At 33.3% G+C, this 19,585-nt stretch overlaps 1 protein-coding gene across 1 annotated transcript; it reads left to right on the forward strand.

Moving 5' to 3' along the window:
- Positions 1 to 5,641: 5,641 nt before the first annotated feature.
- On the forward strand, positions 5,642 to 16,821 carry LOC113497596 (glucose dehydrogenase [FAD, quinone]-like). The gene is made up of 6 exons (XM_026877188.1): positions 5,642 to 6,023; positions 8,585 to 8,935; positions 11,242 to 11,481; positions 12,395 to 12,527; positions 15,245 to 15,364; positions 15,472 to 16,821. Exons 2-6 carry the CDS (start codon positions 8,590 to 8,592, stop codon positions 16,718 to 16,720), a joined length of 2,088 nt encoding a protein of 695 aa, XP_026732989.1. The 5' UTR covers positions 5,642 to 6,023; positions 8,585 to 8,589; the 3' UTR covers positions 16,721 to 16,821.
- Positions 16,822 to 19,585: the final 2,764 nt, after the last annotated feature.

Genomic DNA, 19,585 nt, shown 5'->3' on the forward strand with positions numbered 1-19,585 from the left:
ACTAATTAACTATTTCGTTAATTTATATTGTAAAAGAATACATACAATTATAAAGTGCAGTGAGGAGGAAAATTTGTTTTCCGCTACTCCTAGTCAGATAAGTCTTTTTACGGTTGATTTTTTTCGCGTTCCATACCGTTCTTCAATAAAGAGTTTTAATAGACCATGGTGATATAATACGATTGTATGTGTATATAGCGCTTTTGTGCACGTAAATGAACATCAACAAAATAAAATTACTTTTGAATACAAAATTGTCGTTTTTACTCGTCAATATTCATTTTCGTAGCAACATTTTTTATGTTTATATACACTGTCCAAGCAACGGGCTCTTTAAATATTTTTATTAATCTCCATCAGTTTTAAATTCATATAAAAGGGTAGAGCAACAACTTTCTAAGTTCCTAATTATTATTCAAGTACAAATTTAAGGTGGTCCACTTTAATTACATCTTATATTGAACTTGGCTTATACATGCCGTTTCAATAGTTGCACAATTTGAGATAGTTTGAAGTAAAGAAGGTACATCTACGCAAAGAGTAAAAATAAAAAGAGTAATTATTAAGAAGTTAATTAATTAATAATTCCTGTCTCCCACAATTTTTTTGTGACCTAAGGATTTGTTAATCTTTAGACTATTTCTACAGAACCATTGTGTCGCGAGTCCGACACGCGCTTGAACAATTTTTAACCTTAACAGAAAGTCGAGAACATCACAAAAATGCCTCGTAAGCTGGTAGCGAAAATATAGTAATATACTGACATAAAAAATGGCCAGCCTGTTTTATAATCATTATATGAGTATGTATGTTTATCATTACTCGTAATCAATAAGCCCAAAATAAATCTGCAATACAGTTAACTTTAAAGCGGGCGGATACTCAAGAAAGTATTATAAGACAGCTTGACCTCAAATCGAAACTAATCATCAGAAATAATGAGCAAAAAACTTATGAATAAGTGATTATTAAAATATGACGGTAGAAAAAAACAACTGAGGTTTATATTTTCATTTATTTAAGGAAAAAGTACTTTACAATAAAGCCATCAAAATTTTAAATCCCATGAAATATTCACATCTAGTTTTACTAGCCAATAAAAAACACTTTCGCTGACCATAAAACGAATGGCGGCCGGTTAGGCTCTGTTACAAAATAAACAAAATCAAAAGTGCTCATACTACTTTTATAGCGCCCCTTTGCTTAATAATGAGAAAATTCTTGTAATATTACGATGTAGAAACAGCTATACAATAAATTAATTTTAATTTGCTTACTAATTTGACACTTTAACAATTTGTTGTTTAATAATAATGGCTTAAATTTCTTAAAATATAAATTCTAGCATTCCATTGTAACGTTTTAACGAAACATTACACATTGGTTAACGTCTTAAAGTTGAATTATAGTTCTCGTCAACACAAGCTTTTATTATTTATTTATTTATTAAAAAAAAAAAAAAGCAATATGACGTGTCGAGTTATTTCGTTCAGAGGCCTACCTACCACCTCTATAAGTGATATTATTGCAGGAGTGTGAGCGTGACAGCACTACAAAATGTAGAGCGGCGTCTTTCTTCCTCGTTCCACGTTCCATTTTACTTTAAGGCCCTTAGTACCGAAGCTCATATTAACGGTAACTTTTTGAAGTACCATTCAAAAACCGCGACATGGCTTGAGCGAAAATGCTAAGGATTTATTGAACAATGCTTCAAATGTCGGACAATTTATTGCGGGTTTATAATAAGAGTCTTCTTTTTTCGTTGTTATGACGTGTTTTATCAGAAAAAAAACTTGCATTTATTATAAGGGTCATTAACCTTTGATTATTTTCTTGAATGTGAGGTTTGAGGTGCTTTTAATGATTATCGCAAAATATTTAGTGTTCGCTATTTCATATACGATACCGTATCATGTGAAATCTAATATCTAAACTGTTTCGGTTTTATGAGAATGAAATTTCTTAACGCATACCAACAAAAATTCGCTCAATCAGTCTTGCAAGTCGAAAAGCTCTACCAATTTTCCTATATTTTCTTATCCTTATTTCGTTCAATGGACATATTCAGATGATTTAAATAAGAAGGGATTTTCCAAACATTCGGGTCGCTCTACATAATGTTGAAATGTAACACAATATAAAATGTCAGTGCGTAAGTCTTTTGCGAAATAACCAGTTGTAGCTACTGTACTGATGAAGTTTCTCATAAATTACTCAGGTATAAATTAATTTCAAGATCATTCATGTGAGAAACTACAAAGTAGATAATAATCTTTTAAAGGAATATGGTTGGAAAGATAGAAGTTGCATTTTCGTTAGTAATAAGTCTGAAGAAGTGTTTTTTGTGTCGTTCAGCTATCTACGACATTTTCAAATAGCAAAAAAGAATATCAAGTGCAAGTCGGACTTAAGAATCTAGGTTTCGTGCTAACGAAAAACTCAACAATCTAAAACAAATAACTAAAGAAAATTTATACTATAATACATAATTATAAACTACATACGTTCTTTTAAAATCGGTTAATAATTCGTTTAAGCTGCGATATTGACAAATTATTACAAAAAAAAAACATGTTTATTACAAATTGAAAAGATGTGCAGGAAAGTGTAGCAAAGTAAATATTATTATTGCGTAGAGAAAGTACAAGTCAAGTTCATTCATTTGTTAAGAAGGATAAAATTAGAATTCATATATAAAAAGTAAAACCTACATCAAAATTTAAATTTATGCTAATTCAAATAATACTCAAATATGTTGGATACCTAAACTCCTTTATTTTTACTTTCCCCTCATTAATTTGATCATTTTTAATATTTTTACTATTTATAAAGAATTTTTAAAACAAATTTCATTTCAATCTCCTATTATTATGTCGATATTTTAATTGCATTTCGTTTCTATTGGTCAAGTGACGTAGAATTTGTAATTTCCATTCGTTTAATCGTAGGGGGTTAGGATTTTGATGTTGAAAGGCAGTAGCTTCGTATTAAATATCAATGAACACATCTTGACCAGTCCTTCATCTGGTATACTGAATCTGTATCGTGACGTCTTAAAACCAAATTTCAACCACTCAGTGTCACTTTGTCTCTTACTACCTAATACTACGAGGAGAACGACTCTTGTGCCTAAGAATGCTGTCTACATTTCCCCCTTTCAGAAATCTTACGCGTAAACAAAAACGTACAAATATGTGTCTCAAAAAACATTTTTTTTTTTCAATTAAGTAGATAGACATTTTTTTTTGATGGGTAATCATTATATGACCCCTCCCGCTTTGGGTTGAGCGGAAGGGAGTGTCAGACTTTTACTGACTAAAACCCAGCCATGTTCCTTTTTTTGCCCTATCGATTGGAGATGTGGTATCCATTTCAGACAATCTCTTGAGTAATACCCGTCATCTTCATACAATCAAGCTTTTTATACTAACTTTAAAGATTGTTGTATTTTTACTTGGCTAAAATATTTTCCGCCTTGCAAAGGATAAATATGAATAATAATATTAACACTTCATTAACAGAGAGTATGCCCTACAAACTGGCCAATAACAGTCAAATAAAAAGATATCTTAAGGCCTAACTGCACCCTAACCGGTTCAGTTATTTATGGACTTAACAACTAGGCCTAAAGGATAACAATGTAATGCAGATGTACAAAGAAATACCTTACAAGTCAACAACCCTATGTAAACTGAACTGCATGTGTTTGGTATCTGAGAATATCGAAAATGTACCTTACGGTTTAGGAATAAATGCACTTTTACTGTTAACAAGTTACCCATTGAAGTGCGGTTGATGTTACTCTTGGTTGCCCATACTGGTTTACAGTAATTTGTAAATAATATTTCTTTAAAGCTAAATTCCTTGTAGTAATAATCTCTGCGACTTATTATCTTCAACAAGTATAAATTAAAAATATAATGATATGCCAAAAAACTGTTCGTTGTAAACTGAACGATATGTTTATGACGTGGACATTCCTGAGCCCTTATAAGCGAAACTTACATTTTAATCTTGAATAAAATATTCTTACGGAGGCCATCACGTTGGAGCACAATCTGTTTTTGTATTTGTTGATACACAGCTAAGATAATTAACTTAAACATTAGTAGGTACTAAATATACATGCAGTTTTATAACGGTAAAAAGGTTTTATACAGCCTTTTAAGTGGAAAAGGTACGACGAATTAAAGACAAATTATGTGTTCTCTTTTGGACGTTGATATGCAGCTTTTGCCTCCAAAACCCTTTCACGGACCGTAAATCCGTCGGAGTAGGTACAAAAAGGAAGGTACGATATGTTTTTTAAATCTACCAATTAGGGTCAAAGAACCGTATGCTTGGGTGGATAAAGACACCTTCAGAAATCAGTACACTGTCAGAATCGTCATGACTTAAATGTTTAATATAAACTTTTGACAATCGGAAATCGTGGCATAAGGGTTTTAAGAACACAAGGTTATTGGTCTAATGATTTTACAGGTGTAAACGAACATCATATTAAATAAAACTATGTATAAATTGACTCTCTTAATATTCGTCAATGTTCACCCATCCGGCTGCGGAGAGCAGAGCCAAGTGTTATAAATTACAACTGATTTCTTATACTTATCATATTCTTCTGCATATTTACAATAAGTAACTTGTCTAAATAAGGTCGAGATTACTAAATAAACATAATATGAATCAGCAAGGAAAATACTTCAAAAACACTTACGGCAATTTATCTGCCGCCGTTACATGTTTACTAAACCAATACTAGCTCCAAAGAATCTAGCTAGCCCTGCCTTTTATGGCAAATTATGAATAAAACGTAACACCTGCATACATCCTTTGTGGTCTGTTATTCTTGTTGTACTAACGGCATAACTCAGCAAATAGGTTTGCTATATAAGTACTTATTAAGATAAAGTGCTTCATGTTTTGTTAGAACTTAACGGGTTCTTTCAACGGTTTGACAGACGTCATTCATCTGTTTAATGATGGTTCTCTCTTCGAATATACATTATGGAATAGGATAGATGCTCCCATTCCACAATTTAAGATGTGAGATCCAATTTAACGTTTATGAATATTAAGCAGTTATTGCTCTGGAAGTTGCAATTTTTTTACTGCAAGAACAACATTGCTTGTATTATTTAAATACTAACAGTTAAGGCAATTCTTGAATACATAATTTTGTTGCAATTCATCGTATGTAAGTTTAAATTTGTTTTTGTTTTTCAGACATCCTAATTTACGACTTCACCCTAAATTACTCAAATTTCACGCTCTCTAAGCCAAGCCTTATTTCGAACCTTGAAAAATTAATTTAACGTAATTGTAACCGGCATAAAATAATGTACACATATTGACGTAATAAAAAATCAGTACAGATTAAAACATCCTTTATTTTAGTTCGATACTTTAGAAGAACGGCTAAATAAAATTCAGTGTCTTTTCGGAAAAAAAGTTAGCAGATCGCGTTACTTGCCCGGCCACAAGCAGTATTAAATATTATAAGGGGAACAGCAATTGATAGCAAAAAATGAATTATTTACGCGTTATTGTATTGCATAATATAAATATCATTTTTTAAATCCATTATGCACATTTTGTGCCCTACCTACTTTAGGTACTTTCTTTGCCCTATCTTTCGAGCCTTGGAGCCATTATTACGTTAGTATAGTCGTATAGAATAGAACTATCAATAATAGCATTACCTATGTAGTTGGTATACGTAAGTACGTATATGTACATATTTAAGCCAGCACATTGGAATGCTTACCAAAAAGGTCAAAAACAAAAAGTGTATCGATACGCTTAACGCAAGGATTGCCGAAATGTTCGTGTGTTGATATTGGTCATTATGTCAAAGTAGCGGTAAATTCAAGTGCGGGGTCAAGGCGTTGCACACACAACACTCTTTCTGCTTCGAATGCGATCACTGTGCGGGCAAACTTTGTGGTGAAGGGACGTGGTGGTTATAAAGGCAGAATAACAAATTAACAATTATAATTTTTATTATCGCTTTAATTTTGGAGGTGAGTTTTATATTTTTGTTTTTATTTTGTCAGTTTTCTTATTTTCCATTTTGTTTTGTGTTATAATATTTTGGTTCTGCTATAATTTTATTTTGTTGTTTTTGTGCTTAAAAATGCAACGAATCTGATAATAAAAATGTCGTAAAAGAGAAAATTAAAATAGTTTATAAAATCCGAGATAAGTTTAGAACAAAAAATTCAAATTAATTTTAAATTTGCATTCTGTTATGAAAGTACCAACTTGTTGTTGGTACTTTCATAACAAATTGAAATAAAAATGTCTTAAGATATTCATAAAGTGGTTCTTTAATATGAAAGCTCAGACACTTGTAAGGTCAACAACTGACTTGAGTTACAATTAAATTGTGTTGTAAACCTTTAATACAATTTTAAACCCCGTCAAATGACTAAAACGAAAAAGATACATAACGTTTTTAACCCTTAACAGCTAATGACTTCAACCCACGCTGATATCGCAGCGTGGATATTTACAATTCTGTATTGCACTCTGACTAAAAACATTTGCGTCTGACGAAGTAACTGCATCACTAGACCCTCACACATACCTCGGTATTTAAAAAAACCTTTTGTATTACGAGTCTGACTTAGGCAATATATAATCTCCGAAACCCATAATTTGTTAAAAATTCCAAAAGTTTAGAATTGCTGAGCTTGCAGACCTTTTTGGTTTCATTTTAACCTCTTCGTTAACCTTCTACTAGGAAATAAATTTTAAAAAGCCTGAAAATGTCACACATGCTTTATGAGAATCGAATTTATCTATTTTGAATATTTATTATGATAATCACTCATTAACCAAACGATTGTTTATTAAGTTTCTAACATAGTTAACAGTCTAGTATTACCAGTCTCCGGTCTTCTCGATTTTGTGAAAATTATGATACTTGCATATAATTATGTGAAACTAATAGTAAAATTGATGTCTCGAGGTTAAACAGAATTTAAATCAAAGTTGAGTACACCTTAATACACAAAAAATACTTTAAAGTTACTCACAAATATTGAAAAAACATTATAAAATCAGTAATTTCTTTAAAAAAAATTGAACGAAAGCGGAGACTTCGTAATCGATTTTGATCTCCAATTTTTTAAATCGATTCTTAATTATTACCGGATGTTTTACACAACATACAATGAAGACAAGATCCTAATTTAGTACATACTTCTTCTTTTGTCATCGGTTCAAAGCAAGGCCTGCATACAAAGCACAGTTGAAGATTTATGCGACCATTTTGTGATAAAATATATTTATTAGATACAAAGTTCTTATTTATTAAGCATTGTTTAAATGTAAGCACAGTAGACATTATTATTTGCTTAAACAAGTCAAAAAATCACACGATTTATGTTTATTTTATTTTAATGTTTTTGTACATTATGCTGTAACATTTTCGTAATACTCTTATTGAAATGTACGACTTTATCCAACACAACCATTGATTAACTGATTTTTTTTTTAAATTTCTTTGATTTTATTAATTAACTTTGGAGCTTGTAATCAACACCAACGCAATATTGAAATTCGAATTAGTTATTTATTTAAATATCACTCTTACATACCGTACACATGTTATCTTAGTTATAATAATATGAAAGTACGTCAAACAAACAAGACTCATGTGTGATTTTATTATTGACTGTTTAGCTTTTATATTTACGTACAAATATTTAAGGTTCGTTGAATCCTATGCAAACAGTTAAACCGCTACTCAGCTAATAGAATTATCATGAAATCGTTTTTATTCCAATCGTGTAGTTTGTAAACGATCGAATGTCAAATGTATACCACTATATCTTATAGTAAGATTTCTATGTGTGGGAAAAAGATGCCGCGCTACATCGTATTGTCCCTGTCTCGCTCCCTCGTAAGCAACAGTCTTACTTCAAAACATGGTAGGCTCTCTGTTACTATCATTATGCAATGTACGTAACTATACCGCTTTTACGGTCCATTGATCTGTGCCTAAATTCGCGAATAGATAGACTAAGTTTAGTGAACTATCTTTAGGGTTTGACAAATGTTCACGGCTGGACTAAGAGCTTTTTAGTGTATTTCAAATGAATGTTTTTACTTTTCTGAACATGTGAATATTATTTTAGGTACCAATAATAACGCTATCCAATTTTTAGGACCAAAAATGAAAGCCAACAACAATTGAAAGTTTGAAAAGCACTTCATTAAAAAAGTGCTTACATTGGTAGATACTGCGAAAAGTTCATTCGAACTAATTTAGCTGAGTTCGTACAATTCTTATTTCAACTGAATTCATGTATTTTATCGTTACTTTCGAATTACTTTTATAATGTAATATATTTTATCTTAAGTTACCAAGTGAGGGATACAGGTTAATTGTTTTGTCCGCATTTTCATTCAAATTACGAATATTGGTGAAAAACCATAGCCTATTTTCTTGTCGTTGAAGCTATTTTGCATCCAAACATTTCACCTGAATTTATTTTGCCGTTTAGCCTTAAAAAAGCGTAATAAAAAAAACATACATTCTTAATTAGTATGTTTGTAATTTATTTTCTATTTTCAGGCAACATGAGATTCAAAAGAGGTTTAATACTTCTAATACCACTATTAACAAGCGTCCTGGCAATCAATAAAGATGATTACGCTACTGTAGAAGAAGAAAATGATGACCACAAAGGAGGCCGGATACTCTGGCCGTACCCATTGAAAGATAATGCTTCATTATACAAAGAATCACACAAATCAAGAAGAGCCCAACTGCAAGGGGTCCGAGGCAAACGTTTTTTAGCTTACAAGTCACATCTACAGAGTCCTGTTGTCGATATGATGATGCAAAGCCTATCTATTGACTACGTACCTAAGAATCCTAATGACCCCTTTGACTTCTTGCGAGACAGCTACCCACTGCCAAAAGGTAACATTGTATCTTTTTTCACTATCATTTTGAACGTTGATTTAAATTCACGATTACATTGTAGTCTAATTGATTCTAGTTATTAGCTTTACTAATTACTTGATTAACACCTGAACTATTAAAATTGATAAATAGTCATGCATATACAGACATGCAATCCGTTCAAAACAATGTTGGCTATGTTTTAGCTTTTATTGAATTAAAGTCATAAATACACGTGAGTAGATACGTAAACATAGGTAGTATATTTTTAACACACTTTTATTCTTATTAAATTATTAACAAGGAGTTCAGTAGACAAAATAGTTTAACGTAGTGAGGAACTTTCAATCTCAATTTTTCAAAATGTTGAATATATCTTGTAAATCTCACTACAAACATGTAGGCGTAGACTGTACAAATAGCCGAGTCCGAAATCCGTTGCGCGCGTGTTAGGGGTTCGATCCTCGCATAGGACAAGCACTCTACTGCATGTTCATGTTCTGCCGCGTGTATGTGACTTGAATGTTTGTGAAATTTAGTCGTATCTCATAATACGACGATTAAATATAGTGCACGTGTCGTATTTCCAAATAATAATAAATTTAATAGTAATAGAATAAAATAGAATATATTGTAGCGTGTAGTATTTAATTTTATTATTTCACACCAAATATAATTTAGTATGATACCTAATCTTAATGAATTGGATTACATATCACATTGTTTGGGTTATTTTGTTTAAATTTTCCGATCTTTAGAAGATCTGAAGTTTTAATTACATTATTGTTTACTTGAAGGCTACCGCAGGAACTAGATACTTAAAAAGATCCTTCGTAATGTTATAGCGATAAATAAATGCAATAACGAGTGTAAATGAGGCAACATACATACATACAAAATAAGTCTTGTTTTTAGTAATTGTATGTATGTAGATACAAGTGACTGGCTTTTTAGTTTAGTGGTTCATGGCCCTGACTGCTATAACGGAGGTCGTGGGTTCGATTCCCACCCTGGAACAATTGTTATGTCAGGATCATTTGTTCTGCCTTGAATGTAATTTTATATAAATATGTAAGTTGGTTTATGAATTGTTTAGAACTCTTTTTAATTTTTATGTCTTAGTTGCATGCGTTTATTGTAGATGGCGCCATGTAAATAAACTAATTACAATTTTGCAGAAGACTATAGATAAGCTAGAAACCCACCATTCAAAATAATATTAGTGTTTTTCGGATTCGTTGATAGAGTTAGCAGTATAGACAATTAGTTACTATGACACTAAATCCTCCAAAGTTTCTTGAACCTATGCGGTATAATTTCAGGATAATTAACACCTTCTTATGTTGTGTAAATTTGCCTATAGGTTACTTGAGGTCAAACTCAACGTATATTTTTTCATTTTTATGAGCTAATTGTATTGATTCTAGTATCAACTGCTGGAGACCGATATATTGCCAGTTAAATAATAATACATTATTATTCAAAATAGGCAATACCTACCTATAGTCATCATCGGCCTAGCCTTTCCCAACTATGTTTAGGTCGGCTACCAGGCTAACCGGTTTCAGCTAAGTACCATTGTTTTTTCAAGGAGCGACTACCTATCTGACCTCCTCAACCCAGTTACCTGGGCAACATGATACCCCTTGGTTAGACTAGTTGTCAGACTTTTCAAGCTTCTGACTACCTGTAACGACTGTCAAAGATGTAGGAATAACAGCCGGGACCCACAATTTAACGTGCCTTGCGAAACACGGAGGAACTCGTTATGACAAAGATGGTCACCCATCTACGGACCAACCGCGTAAAGCATAGCTTAACCTGTGATCGCTTGAGTTATGCGGTTATAGCTTAGCCACGAGTAAATACGTAAAATTATACTGAAATTGGAGTTATAATCCTTTTTTGAACTGGATGATGACTATGACTGGATTACCCTTGAAAATTCATCGCGTCCTGTTTCCCTTAAACGTTTCTTCCACCGTTTTTAGCAAGTGTTAATTACTTCTCAATACAAATATCCATTGTAAGAATTAATTGTGTCTTGACCCGGACCTGCAACCTTTGAGTCCAATAAAAGTAAAACTATAAAACGTCATAAAATCAAAAGTTTTTATTTCAAATAGGCCGCTTTTCAGTCACTTTTAAAACGTTACATTATTGACTCTACGCACGGTTCCAAAGTGTCATTCTTATGGAGAAGAACCGGCAAGAAACTCCATAACATGTTTGAACGGAACGAACGCGGGACTATCCTAATTACTAATCTTATTTTACGAGTAAATTATAATATTGTTTATTTATATTAACTCCTATTATTTTAGGATACAAACGACCTCTTGATGAGTACGACTACATAATCATTGGAGGTGGAACAGCAGGATCTGTCCTCGCCTCCCGCCTGACGGAAGACAAACCGAGAGCCATGGTGCTGGTCATAGAGGCTGGTAAACCTGAGGGTCTGTTCAATGATGTACCAGCTTTACTCTCGTATATGCAGCTTCCAGAACTGACTGATTACGTTTGGCCGTATCAAATGGAACGGGAAGAAGGGATTTGCTTAGGTGAGTGATACTAATATTAGTAATGGTTTCAGCGAATTCGGCAACAACGGCTATAACCGCAGGACATCAGCCAGTTGTAAGCGCAATCACAGGTGCACTTTCTAGTCCCTTTCTCTCATAGCCTGATGGGATGACAATCCGATAAGATTGTAGGAAGAGACTAACGAACCTAAGATACCAAATTTTTGTGTACTTTGCAAAACACGAACACATATGTTTGTTTCTAAATGTCAGTTTTGCAGACAACATTAAAAAACTTGGTGTGTATCGCGGGATCGAACTCGAGACCTTTTTTTCGCAAGTCCTGCGGTCTTACCACTAAGCTAATGCGTGTTCACTGTTCGTGTATTATCTTTTTATAGTAGTTTATATTTATTTATAACGGTATAATTTACGCGCATACCTACTTAATGATTATGGAATTATGATTCATGAATAGGAATCTCTAGGTATTTAAATAGAATTTAAAATGTTTTATACGACACTGGGAAGTAATTATCATGTTATTATAAAAGTATGTGTACCTACTCTGTCTACTATAATGTCTAACTTCTTAATTATTTTAATTCATGCAAATGGGGATAACAGTACAGTAATAATAGTGGTACAGTCAAGTGTAAAATGGCTAGTAATGACTTACGACATAGATAGACATAGATTACGCAAATGTTTATCCTTCTCCAAGTTATTAAAGAGAATGCATACTATGTTTTAGTTTTGATAACTATTTTTTTTTTGTTGAAATAAATATTGTAAAACTGTAAGCCTAGAGTAGACTAGATTTCCTTTCAAATATTTTTTAAATATTAGTATCAACTTTGCCACTTTCTCCAAAGAGTTGCCTTTTTTACTGCAATTATAAAATTTTATCATAAAACAACGGCATTCACGGAAAATCTCCCTGAATTTCTAGGAAGTGATGAGCAGCGTTGCTACTGGCCCCGTGGGAGGGCGCTAGGAGGGTCCAGCGTCGTCAACTATATGCTGTACACCCGAGGCCGCCCGGAGGACTGGGACAGGATCGCTGCTGATGGAAACTATGGATGGTAAGACACATGCTAATCTATGTGCTAATGTTCTTAGACATGTTCGGTAAAAATTGGTAGAGCCAAAATGTTGAGGGGGTAAAAGTTTGAGGTATCGTGGTCTTTTTTCTATTTATTTATTTTATTGTCACTGACAGTTTAGTGGAGTGGAATAGTACAATGCACTCAATAAGAAGAAAACTGAAATCTGATACGACGATATTTAAGTAATTGAAACTTTTTACATTAACTACAATGGGAACCTTTTAATTTCCTGCTGAATTAAGACTGAAGACTATAACAAAAATCTTACTTTCGAAAGCTAAAATGTAGGCGAAGCATTGATTAGAAAAGCAATTCCACTAAATGTTATTTCTTACAGACGCCCATTAGAGCATTAGCTGAATTAACAAATTAAAAAACCGTTTCGTAATTAATTAACTGCAAGGCAATGACCTTTTTCCGTTCTATTAGGGGTTGATTATCATCACGCGCAGAACTATTAGAGTAATAGTATTTTCTATGTATAAAACAATACTTTTGAAAAAGTACATAAGCGCAGTACAATTATACAGAAATGGAAAATTTGTCTATTGAGTCCAGTTACATGAATTATTTGCCACTAAATTAGAGATAATGTTTGACATGTTGTTAAATGATTTCCCGATCATTTTTTAATTTAGAGAATATCGTAAGTGAGTTTAAACAAAGAAAGTATTTTACTTAGCAAAAGCCCGAGGGTATAGTTGATACGTCGACGCAATTCGGACAGAATTATTTGAACAAGGTGCAATTCTAAAGCAATATTTCAGAAGATTTCCTAACAGGGGAATTCATGATTTAATTACACGATTCCCAATCGACTTAAAACAATTGGTGATTTTATTTGAACTAAACCAATGTTATTTCGACAAACGTAGCATAAGTGCCCTGTTGCCAGGTTGTGAGGTGATATTTAAGTAAGGCATTGATTTGAGTAGAATAAAATGGTGAAGATCAAGTTCAGTGACGTGCACTGGAAGAGATCTATCTACAGCAGTAGACTGAGATGGATTGATGATAATGATAAATGAAGTCCTTTCATTATTAAATGATGCAACGTTTACTCACGCGTATCGGGGTTGCCCGACTAGTTTCGGACCAACCGGAGTCCTTCGAACGCGTGAGTAAACCTTTGCATTATTTAATAATGAATCATTCTCGTCGTTACTATCAAAATGGAGACCTTTCAGTTGGGTTTGATAATTGTAATTAAGACAGCGGTCTAATACGTGCTGTTCGCCGTCACAGGTTCAATACTGCGCCAGGACCACATTTGAAAGTGATGATATACACCCAGATAAATGTTAAGCTTTCAAGCAAGTTATAAAAATATAACAAAGAAGTTTATTGCATTAATTGTGCTCGGATGTACAATAATCAAATAGTTAAATGGCTCGCGTAATCTTCGAATAGATACAATACCTATACCTTAATAACTCTAGTATTGTCATGTACAAAGTGAATTAACTCTAATGAATCATTGTTATGAATCACTCATTCATAGAAGTGTGAATATTTTAATCTAATTAACCTTTGTTGATATAAGTATTGTTTGTAAAACTCACACCCTCCAAGTACCTACTACATACATGGTTTATTTATGCCTAACTGATTTAATTTTGAATGAACGTTAAGTTTCGTAATTGCTGTTTATAAGTATACCTATATTATAATTACCGTGTTTTTTTCGAAATACATAAAAGTCGCGCTTGAATAAGATTCGCAAATCCCAATTTGTACGAGCGGAGGAAGTTGGGGAGATTTGAATACGGACTCTGAATCATTGATAACGGCGCTCCCCCATTCCTCTTTAATTAATATGCAAGGATCGCTTTTTTAATCACGGGAGGTCAAGTTGAAGAAATTGATCGTTATTTACAGCAGTTATGACACGTTTGTAGCTATGAGGGTGTATTATGTATATTTTTTTTAAAGTGATGAAAATTAAGGTGTTACGATGTATAAAGTAAGGTATAAAAATAATAGTTATTTGTAAAAAATACACAATTAAATATGAAAGTAGGTGCTTGTGTCCAGTTCCCATCTTGAAACCATCTGAAAGAGTTCAAGATATTTTTTTTTTGTAATAATTAAAATCAAAAGCAATATTTTACGAAGCTCAACTTTGTTGACAAGTTCAATAACTAATTGCAAAACAAAAAAAAAACTTTTAATGAACAATAAGATCTAAACATTTAATTATGTGTGTATTTTACCAGACAGATCCCAGACGTAAATAATTATATATTTTTCGGGTCAAAGAAATAATATAATATCATTTTTATTGTTGTAAATTAAGGTTATCATACCTCTGCAGTTCTCACGTTAGGAAAAAACAGAATAAAATATATTGTGTTTTATGATTTACATTATGTCGCAAAAAACAATGTGACAAGGCTAACCTCGTCGTAGTTAAATTAAAACAACTTGTTGTGCAATGCTGGTCTAAGCAAACATTACACATCAGTCTTTTAATTTGGGCAACTTTAATAAAATAGTACGTATGCCAATATGTTATTATCTTGAATTAGTTCATGATATGTAGAGTAACTCAATTAACCACGTGTTATGTTACAAATGAGTACTAGAAATTATATTTAAAATAAAGAAATAACAAAAAAGTACCTAAACTCTAAATTGTAACAAAGTCAGGTCTGAGGCAAAATAAACTAAAACAAATAATTTACTTGTCCCAGGAACTATGACGAAGTACTACGGTATTACAAGAAATCAGAAAAGTGCGAGCTGGAAAAATACAAGTACGCTCCCTACCGCAGCCGTGACGGCGAGGTAACCATCGAAAATGTACCATTCAAGTAAGTTCCCAACTGTTATTAATTTGAACTATCCAAAGTTCCTAACATAATTAAAACTAAGACTTGAGAGTTAAAAGTTAACATCTGGCGTAATATTTTACTTTCAGGACCGGTCTCGTTGAAGCATTCCTGAAAGCTGAAAGGAGCTTGGGCCACCCCACCGTCGACTACAACTCTCCGTACGAACTCGGATTTGGATACACGCAAGGTTTTCTCAAAAATGGTCACCGGATGAGTGCCGCTAAGGCGTTCCTTCACGAGCACAAACGGAGAACAAACCTGCATATTCTAACTGACACCAGAGCCACCAAAGTGATAATAGAACCACAAACAAAGAGAGCTTACGCCGTTGAATACGTTAAAGACGGTATAAAGCGCACCGTGCGATGCCGCAGAGAAATAATATTGTCCGCCGGACCGATAGCTTCACCCCAATTGCTCATGCTCTCAGGAATCGGACCAGAGGAACATTTGAAATCTTTGGGAATTCCGACTGTTGTCAATTTACAAGTTGGAAGGGTTCTTTACGACCATATCGCGTTCCCTGGAGTTATTTTCAAATTAAATACAACTAACGCCTCCCTACTAGAGCCAAAAGTTGCAACATTGCAAAATGTTTTGCAGTTTTTACAGTTCGGAGATGGTCTGTTAACAACAACTGGTGGGGTTGAAGCTCTTGGTTACATTAAAACCCCAGTGTCACAGGATCCAGAGAATGTACCTGATATTGAAATACTGAGTTTGGGTGGGTCTCTTGTTTTAGATTCTGGAGGCGCACTGAGGAAGAGTTGGAGACTTAATAAACAAATATTCGACAGAGCATTTTCGCAACTGTATGGTCGAGACACATGGTCTCCTGTTATAATGCTTACCCAACCAAAGTCAAGTGGTTATATCGAGCTGAAAGATACTAATCCGTTTTCACATCCGAGAATGCACGGAAATTACTTTACTCATCCGCAAGATATGGCCGCAGTGATGGCAGCTGTCAAGCATTGTATTCAATTAGGAGAGTCTGATGCGTTCAAAAAGTATGATCCCAAACTTCATTATCCCGAATATCCGGCTTGTGCTAATTTTGTTCCTGGTTCAGACGCGTATTGGGAATGTTCGATAAGGACGATGCTAGTGACACTGCATCATCAAATTGCTACGTGCCGCATGGGTCCTGTGACAGATCCTTATGCCGTCGTAGATCCTGAGCTCAGGGTATATGGAGTGGAAGGCTTAAGAGTAGTAGACACCAGTGTCATTCCCCGCCCAACGAATGCCCACACCGCTGCTCCAGCTATTATGATAGGAGAGAAGGCAGCCGATATGATAAAGAAAACCTGGTCTAATGTGTTCTCATACTAAAGTGATATAGTTAAGTTAAATTATTAATCTATTCATAAGCTTTACTGTAGGATAAAATTGAAAAACTTGTAATATAGTTTTTGCACAAACTTATGTCAATATGTCTTGGTTTATTTATTCTTACCTTGTGTACGCGCGTCTGACTCCAATCTCATTTAAAGCTCAAAGACGGAATAATAAACAAACACAAATCAAATACGATTAACGTCAAACACACTCGACAATTAAACGGTTACTGTAACACAAAAAACCGTTTTGGTTGAATAACAAAATCAGCAAGCATCGTTTGATTTCATTATATTTAGGAGTTGGGCGCGGAAAAGGGGTTTAACGCCGCGTCATGTTTCCCCAAATAATAAAATTAATGGTTCGTCTATACAGAGATCCATTAAGGTGGGTATTCAGTGTTTGCATTAATATTACCTCTGGGAAAAGAAATACATTGATTTTTTATGTATGTCTACTACCCAAATGTCTCCGTCTGTCCGTATAAGTAAATACCACATAATGACGTACAACGTATTAATAATTCAGCATTATCGATTTACACGAATCAAACAAACTATTTTTCGTTTTCTTATTTGTTCATCAAATTAAAAAGGACTGGGCTCACTAATACACGTGTATCCTAGATATCTCCTTTAGAATACAAATGCCCTATACACCCATGTACCCACCTGCATAAATAAACAACATAGACGAATGTTTTGGATTACGCTTGGATTTTTAATTTAAATATCAATAGAAGCACACATTAGTTAACGTTAGGTCAGATACATAATATATATCCACCCTGTACTCAGAAACGTGATAAGTCTATTGATATCCTTGCTTCCTTCGCCCTAATGCTACCGATAGCTGCATTACATTTCGAATGCCGTTTACGGCATCCAATCCTCATGAAAGACTTACCGAGTTTGTATTCAGAAGGTCATACTTCACATAAATTTTAAAATAAATAAACAACTCCCCATTCATATTTTACTTTCCCGCTTCGGCGAGGAGGGAGTGACCTATTTTTAGTCGGAAATCACACGGCAATTTATAATAGTTATGATCATTTTGACACCGAGTAAAAGGTAATAATTTCAAATGTCTAGCGTTTGATTGTGGTTATATAAGCCATATACTCTTTATGTATGTGTGTGTATATTTCAATACAATTTGAGGTTGACTTTAAGAGGATAAACCTTCAGCACCGAAATACATAAAAATTAGATGAATGAATATGTGAATAACATTTTGCAGTGGTGTTATTAGTTATGTAAGTATGTGTAAACTGTTGGTAGTTAATTCATCGTTACGAATTTTCTATTTTGAGAATTTCCATTAAAATAAAGCCCGCACCACCACGAAAGAATGTTTCATTTTAATAATAATTAAGTTCGTAATTACCTGAATAAATTAAACGAAAGGGTTGTTTCACTTTAATTTATAGCACAGCGGAGAATTTGTGTTATAAAAGTACTTGTTTTTTTTTTTGATAGAGGTCAGAAGCATGGTGCAATTTGTAAGAAATTACGTGTTACAACGCATGAACTCAGTACTTGGAATTTCGCTTATCGGGAGCGTGGTTTGTGAGTATACAATAAATTATGTACCTCTATTTATACGTGTAACAATCTTGATTGTGGATAAATATTTTTGTCCTAAGTTTTACGACAAAATAGTCAGGCTACAACAACATAACTACAGACGGATTATTTATTTACCCGTTCGTTTAGTTACTTCTAAATGTTTATTCATTAATTTCGATCTTTAGTGTTGATTAGGTTTTACTTTTGACGTCAAAACAGTACTTAATACTATTAAGATATTTCGATCACTTTTTTATTCGAATAAAGTTTTGGATTTTAAAATTAAAAACATTTTAACTTTATTATAAAACCAAAGTTCAAAGCACGCATATGAATTAGGCAACTTTAATAAATTGCATGAAACAACGCAGTACAACATGAATATTCAAAGCCGGCCTCTCAAATCGGATTTCATTTATGCGTGACTCTAAACTGATAGCAAATCGCCGCTTTCCCGAGATTGATAACAATAAACTAAGCTGTAAAGGACTGAGGCAATACAGTGAACAAATTAACATTTTAATATGTTTTATTCATTTTGTAAGTTGGAGCTAAGTTTTGATAAAGACGAGATTTTGAACAGATTACGGATTTTTTTTACGTCATTTTTTATCAAATACAAACAAATTATAATGATTAAGTTCTTTAACAGGAAACGGAAAGGTAAGACTGTCATTTAATTTCCTTAATTTATTTAGTCTCACTTATCCATAAAATAACAACACAACAATCAATTTAATTGTATTCACTTAAAAGGATACCAATGCAGCCAACGATTTTGTTACATTGTAAACAGTCAAGGTTATTATTGATTGTTCCCTGGTGACTATGTATTAAACATACAAGAGTACTCTCACCAGCTGATACTAAAATAATATCTATTGATCTACAACAATCATTTAATGTAAGGATGTAGCAATAATTGGAAAGCGACAACAAACAGCAAACGTTTAGTGGCATCTCTTTTCCGCAAACGCAATAACATTACCTTAAGGGGCCACAGTAGCTGGTGTAACGAGTAATATAGATTTTCAGGTTCCCTAAAGGCGTATTTTTTGTCTTAATCCATAACCCTACATCATTTGCAGTCGGTCTCTGCGTAGCGCTTAAATTTATAGTCGACGTGGTATGATTTATAACTACTGTTTATTAATATATTACGTTTTTTGTAAAATATTGTAATATTCAATGAAGATAAATCTTTATTTGCAGTACTGAATATATTTTTATAGGTCATCTACGTACAAAAGTAGAACAAACGACAGTAATCTGATAGGTGTAAACACTG

The sequence above is a fragment of the Trichoplusia ni genome, chromosome 9 (genome assembly GCF_003590095.1).
Source record: "Trichoplusia ni isolate ovarian cell line Hi5 chromosome 9, tn1, whole genome shotgun sequence".
In the NCBI taxonomy this organism is placed as follows: Eukaryota; Metazoa; Arthropoda; class Insecta; order Lepidoptera; family Noctuidae; genus Trichoplusia; species Trichoplusia ni.